Consider the following 7,290-nt stretch of genomic DNA (forward strand, 5'->3'; position numbering starts at 1 on the left):
TTGTAGAAATCAGTAGAGCTATAAGGGACCACATACAAAATCCTAGACTTCAATAAAGCAAATATATTTTCGTAGGGAAAACGATACTTACCTCAACATTCAATGCTTAGCTTCTTAGTTCGTCTCCCTCGAATCCTTCTTCTCCTTTCTCCGTTTGCAGCAACTTGTTTTTTTTTAGTTTGGAATTTTAGGATTAGGTTTAGGGATGCTACTTAAATTAGGAGATTTTGTCTAATTAAATAAATGTTAATTTACAACAATTACATATCAGCAAAGTGACAATCATCTCAACAACGTTACAATCACATAAACACCATTAATAACAGTTGTGCATTTTTGAAATAAATTCTTAGAAAATGATCAACGTTGTAGACGTTATGTAACTTAAATTAATGATGTGTAAAAAAAACTTAAATAACCAACATATTACAATTAAATATTCTAATTAAGCCTAATATTTTCAATATTTAATAATAAAATTAGAATATAATACTATGCATTTATGAATTGTGATTGATGTAATTTCTTCTTACATATTTTATGTAGACCCATCATTTTTATGCTTATTGTCACTTAATAGAAAATACAAGTTTTATTCTTATAGTAGTACTACCAATTTCGTTACTCAAGAATATAAATCATTCACATGAGTGACATCACTCTTGACTTAAAAACATTCTATTTGAAAATTGAATCACGTGTCTTGAGTGTATATATATAGTAATTGCTTTAATTCAATAGTACCAAAAACCAAACGAGTACGAACCAATTTTTTCTTCCAATTATTTATATTTCACTATCTTGCCTCTGCATATTCCACAAACCCATTTACAGTTGCACTACACAAAAATGAGGCCACTTCATCACTCATCACCACCCCAAGGTGATTTGATATATATTTTTGATTGATTTTTTTTAAAGAAGGTTTCTAATTAATTCATTTTTATTTGAATTTTAGGTTCCATTGCTCCATTTGCCGCACTTCCACCGGAAAACATCTTACATTCGATCTATTATGGAAATGGAAGTATCCCCAAATCGGATCCATTGCCGATCATTTTAAGTGTACTTGCAGGAGGGTTTATTATTCTAATAGTAGTTGGGATAATTCTTTGGAAGTGTCTAACATTAACACCACCACCATCAGCCGCCGTTAACCAGGCCGTATTAGGAGTGCCGGTGCCCATACCGATGGAAACGTGGGTATCTTCAAGAGTTGAGGGTAACAACGAAACAACCGGCTAGGTCTTATTTTAGATTAAAGTTTAATTAGTGATAGCAGTCACATAACTTTGTTGGCTTTGTATTTCTTATGAATGAATTTGCGTTAAAAAGACTATGTGATTATGAGTATTGGAATGGTTTACGTAAATACTTTAATATTTATTAACTTATCAGATGTTTTCCTTTAATACTCTACTATTTTTATTTTATTTTTAGTTTTGAGGAATATTCATTAGATTTTTTTAATGACAACCAACTTATCTCATACACTGTTTCATAATAGAACTTAAACAAATATTAAAGTAATTAGAACTACGCTTAGATATGCTCCAATGCTCAAAACATTAAACTATATTGGAGATGCTCTTAGAAATGACACTTGAAGATAATCTTTTAATTTAAATCAGAAGAGGATTAGTACATACCTTGTAGCAAGGTTTACTATTTTTTAAATTTTAAATTTGAATCTTTCAGATGTCAATAATTTTTGTGTGGGTCAATTATAATTTGGTTAGTAAATGATAGAATCTCAGAATCTGTTAGAGAGAATAATTGGGAAATTCATATTGTATTTCTTGAATAAAAGAATTACAAGAGAAATGCTTATAAAGCACACAAGTGTAACAAACTATGCCAGCTCAGCATAATTGAGTGGCTCAGATCTAATCTAAAGGAAAGGCTCAGATTGAATCTAAGCTACCAGAATATGCAATATAATATATAACTCTATCATTCCCCCTTAGAAGTTGAGGGTGTGTCACTCAAGCTTTGTTTGTTGACCACTCTTAACTTGTCACGGAGAGGAAGGAATTTCACAGCTGATAAAGGTTTGGTGAACACATCTGCCCACTGATCATGAGCAGGAACATGAGCCACCACAAGACTTTTGCTAAGCACCTTCTCTCTAACAAAGAAGATGTCCAACTCCATATGCTTGGTTCTATTGTGAAGGATTGGATTATGAGCAAGTGTAACTGTGCTGAGGTTGTCACACAAAATTTTTGGAGTTTGAAAGTTGCAGTGAAGCTCCCTCAGCAAGGACTGCACCCACAATATCTCTGCAGCAAGCTGTGCCATGCTCCTGTACTCGGCCTCTGCACTAGACCTAGCAACCAGCTGCTGCTTCTTAGACCACCAAGATATGAGATTGGGACCAAGGAAAACACACGCACCAGAAGTGGATCTTCTGTCATCAGGATCCGAAGCCCAATCAGCATCACAAAACCCTAGTAAAGAAAGGGGCTGCTGAGTTTGAGCAGGTTGGAGAAGCAGCCCATGCTGTAAAGTGCCACATAAGTACCTTAAAATTCTCTTTACTGCTCTCCAATGCTCCTCGAGAGGGTTGGACAAAAACTGACACACTTTGTTAACAGAGAAAGAAATCTCTGGTCTTGTTAAGGTGGCATATTGCAGTGCCCCAACCACGGACCTGTACAAAGCAGGATCAGCAACACTGTCAGAGCCAACTTTTGACAGCTTGCTACTAGAGACCATGGGAGTTGGCATCCCATTGGCATTGAGCATATTGACTTTGGCCAGTAAATCACACACATACTTAGTTTGAGATAGAAACAAAGAGCCATTAGGGAGGTGAGAGACCTCAATACCTAGGAAGTAATCCAATTTTCCAAGTTCTTTGAGGGAGAAGGCAGCATTTAAGCTCTTGATCAAGGAGGTGATAAATGAGGCTGAGTTTCCAGTGATGATAATATCATCAACATAGACCAAGATCACAATATGCAGGTTGTTTGTGTTAAGGAAAAACAGGCTAGGATCACACCTGCTGGCCGTAAACTGGTGTTGCAATAAAGCTCCTTTAAGCTTGTCAAACCAGGCCCTAGGAGCCTGCTTGAGCCCATAAATAGCTTTATTTAATTTGCATACCAGGCTCTTATCAGATACTTCAAATTCAGGGGGTTGGTGCATGTAAACTTCCTCCTCAAGACTACCATTGAGAAAAGCATTGTTCACATCAATTTGCTGAATGAACCACCCATGAGTGACAGCAAGTGTTAGAACCGTTCTGACTGTAACCGACTTAACAACTAGCGAAAAGGTTTCCTGAAAGTTACTGCCAGCTTGTTGGTGAAAGCCCTTTGCCACAAGCCTAGCCTTGTATTTGTTTATGGAACCATCAGAATTTTCCTTGACCCTAAAGACCCATTTACAACCAATGGGCTTCCTTGAGTCAGATGGAGACACCAAAGTCCATGTCTGATTTTTCAAAAGTGCCTGAAATTCATCTTTCATTGCCTGAAACCAGTGTGGAACAGCCAAGGCCTGACTGACAGAGGAAGGTTCCATGTGAGTGAGTAAGAGTGTGGGAGTAAGTCTTGGTTGAGTGACGCCACTTTTGGCTCGTGTTTGCATAATATGAGTGTTAAGGGGATGAATAAAAGGTTGGGATGGGTTAAAGGGTAAGGGGACATGGCTGACAGAAGATTCTGCAGGAGAAGAGGAGGGAGAAATGGTACTGCATTTAGCAATATCAGAGAGAATCAGGCCAGGAGAAGAAGAAGTGGAGGGAATAGGCGTATGTGGAGAGTTGATATCAGCAGGAGTATGAAGAGGACTGGGAGGGGAAGTAGGACTGACACCAGTAGCAGTAGAAGAAAGAGATGGTGTAGGACTGCCAGAATTAAGAAGGTGAGGATGAGGAAAAGCTTCAGCCATGAACCATGAAGAAGCAGAAACAGGGGAAGTAGGAGCAGCAGTAGAAGGTGGAGTGGAAGTGGGAAATAAAAGGGAATAAGGAAACTTTGTTTCATGGAAAAGAACATCCTTAGAAATATAGAGATGTCCATTGGCAGCCAAACATTTGTACCCCTTATGAACAGTGGAGTATCCTAGAAAAATACACTCCTTAGACCGATAATCAAGTTTGTGAGCATTGTAGGGACGGAGGAAAGGGAAACACGCACAGCCAAAGACAAGGAGACATGTGTAATCAGGATGTTTATGGAGAAGTTTGAAGTAAGGTGATAAGTTTCCAAGAGTAGGACTTGGGAGCCTATTAATCAAGTAGGCAGCCGTGACAAAGGCATGATCCCAAAATTTTAAGGGAAGGGTGGACTGAGCAAGTAAGGCAAGACCGGTTTCAACAATGTGACGGTGTTTGCGCTCAACTAAGCCAGTTTGATGATGAGTATGGGGACAAGTAAATCGATGAATAATGCCTAGCTCTTGAAGGTACTTTGTAAAAGGTCTAAATTCACCCCCACCATCACTTTGTACTGTTTTGATTTTGCAATTAAACTGCATTTCAACCATAGTTTTGAATTGAATGAATTGAGGCAAAGTATCAGATTTTAGCCTAAGAGGGAAGACCCACACAAACCTAGAGTAGGCATCAACACATGTCAAAAAATAAGTGAAGCCACCTGAGGATTTCTCAGGGGCAGGTGTAACACCCTTCTAAAATACCCCAAAAATAAATTAAAACATCAAAACATAAATCAGAGTAAATATGCAATTCAAGGGTGTCACACTGGACACTTCACACCGTTTTTCCAAAATATCCTGTCATGCTCATTTATTTAACCAAAATAAAACATTTGCATAATACGCAGCGGATAAAAACTAACAACATTCTAACCATGTAATACATTACATGTAAAGTTGTTCAACAACCAAATGAAAACATAGCCAAAACATCCCATCCCGATGTTACATCTACCAGAGCATGACCCCCTAAGGAACTACACTAGACTCCAAGGACTAGCTTCTACTCAATCACTACTCGTTACCTGAAAACATAGTTGTAAGGGTGAGTTCCTCAATCGATATAATAAGCATTATAAAATATCATGTAATGCTAAGTAATTTAACACATATCATCACCCTAATCAGATCACACATATTCAGCAACGACAATATCAACTCAAAAATCATACTCAACACAATCACCGAAACAACACGTATAATATTGGAATACATCCATTCATATTATACGCCATACATACATAAATTATGCAATGAGACTCCATGCATGCGGTACCGACTATTCGTGAACATATAGTTCAACCTCACCGATCAAATCCAGATACGGCTACCAAGCTCACTAGTCCCACTCATTTGAGACTTAGTGACTCACTCACTAATTCCTCACCATGGGAATTAGCTACCACCCCAAGGGCTATGATATGCACGCTAATCACCTAGCATGCAAACATCAACAACAATCCACAATACTAAGTCACTAATTCCTCACCATGGGAATTAGCTACCACCATAAAGGCCACCATATGCAAGCTAAATCACTTAGTCATGCAAACATCAACAATCATCCGCAATGAACATATGCTCACACTCTAAGCCATAAACAGTCCATTCATAATTTCATACATGATATACACATTCACAACGTTATGCATACCATCATACATCATCAACATATTTATCACATAATCATATTATGTCATGCCACATAATCAATCACAGTATTAGCACACTCTACTAATAACTATACTGTTCAAAACAACGGGAAATGATCCCTACTCTATCATACATCAGCTAAATTACATTACTCAGCTGAACAACCAAAAACTGCACGACGACAGCACAGAAAATCACAATCCTGCCCATACGTGTATTGCCTAGTCCCATACGCGTATGGACCATTTCTACGTCAATCCCATACGCGTATCACCTGTCTCATACGCGTATGCTACGCGTACCACTTCATCATACGCGTACCAACAGAGACCAAATCACGTTCAAAACATCATCTTCCTCATCCATACGCGTAATGCCTAGTGCCATACGCGTACCAGGCCATCTCATACGCGTATTGCCTAGTGCCATACGCGTATGACCAGAAACCAATTTTCCAGATCTGCTATGGTTTTCTCTGCTACGAGATCTCCCAAATCCAACCTCCTACAATCCAATTTTACACAGTAATCGTTCATATCATCTAACACGAATCATACCTTATTCGATTCCACAATTGCTAACATTATTACATCTAATTCCTACAAATTTCTCCAATTAAAACCCATATTTCGTTCATCCAATATTTTCACAAATTTCAGTATACGTCATTCTAATCAGAGTCAAAATCAACGGTTTATCACTACCCACTACATGTTATCCCATAATACCCATTAAACGACGATAAACCCCCCTTACCTGAGTTAATCCGGCAATCCTTCAGCTTCAAGCTCTTCCTCTCTTCAACCCTTGTTCTCTGGTTCTCTTTGCCCTTTTCCACTTTTCTGTCTCTTTTTTCCTTTTCACGTGAAAATTAACCCCTTTTACCAAATGGGACCTTTTCTAAATTCCAACTTTTATTCCAATAAAATAATAATCCAATAATAATAATTCCAATAATAATATTCCAATTATTTAATTAAATTAATAAATATATTATTAACTTAAATTAAATAATTATCTTATTTTATCGGGGTGTTACAACTCTCCCCCACTAAAAGAGTTTTCGTCCTCGAAAACATACCTCAAGCGAATAACTCCGGATAAGACTCCTTCATCTGGCTCTCAAGTTCCCACGTCACGTTGCCACCTGCTGGTCCTCCCCAAGCTACCTTCACCAAAGCAATCTCTTTACCCCGCAACTGCTTCAACTCTCGATCCTCAATCCTCATAGGTGATGTTTCAACAATCAGGTTATCTCTCACCTGTACATCATCTACTTGGACCACATGCGTCGAATCATGAATGTACCTCCTCAACTGAGACACATGAAAAACCTCATGCAAATTCGCAAGTGACGGCGGTAAAGCGATACGATAGGCTACCTCCCCTATCCTCTCCAAAATCTGATAAGGACCAATAAATCGAGGTGTCAACTTCTTCGACTTCAAAGCTCGACCAACCCCAGTTATCGGAGTAACACGAAGAAACACATGGTCTCCCTCTTGAAACTCAAGTGACTTCCTCCTCTTGTCGTGATAACTCTTCTGACGACTCTGAGCAATCCTCATCTTCTCCTGAATCATCTTAATCTTTTCCGTAGTTTGTTGAACAATCTCCGGTCCAATCACAGCACTCTCACCGGACTCATACCAACATAAAGGTGTCCGACATCTCCTACCATACAAAGCTTCA

At 38.4% G+C, this 7,290-nt stretch overlaps 1 protein-coding gene across 1 annotated transcript; it reads left to right on the forward strand.

Moving 5' to 3' along the window:
• The first annotated feature begins 764 nt into the window (after positions 1 to 764).
• Positions 765 to 1,353, forward strand: LOC127114841 (uncharacterized). The gene is made up of 2 exons (XM_051046675.1): positions 765 to 883; positions 959 to 1,353. The coding sequence occupies exons 1-2, from the start codon at positions 850 to 852 to the stop codon at positions 1,243 to 1,245; spliced, it is 321 nt and encodes a 106-aa protein (XP_050902632.1). The 5' UTR covers positions 765 to 849; the 3' UTR covers positions 1,246 to 1,353.
• The last annotated feature ends 5,937 nt before the right edge of the window (positions 1,354 to 7,290 follow it).

This window comes from Lathyrus oleraceus, unplaced genomic scaffold, assembly GCF_024323335.1.
Source record: "Lathyrus oleraceus cultivar Zhongwan6 unplaced genomic scaffold, CAAS_Psat_ZW6_1.0 chrUn0694, whole genome shotgun sequence".
Taxonomy (NCBI): domain Eukaryota; kingdom Viridiplantae; phylum Streptophyta; class Magnoliopsida; order Fabales; family Fabaceae; genus Lathyrus; species Lathyrus oleraceus.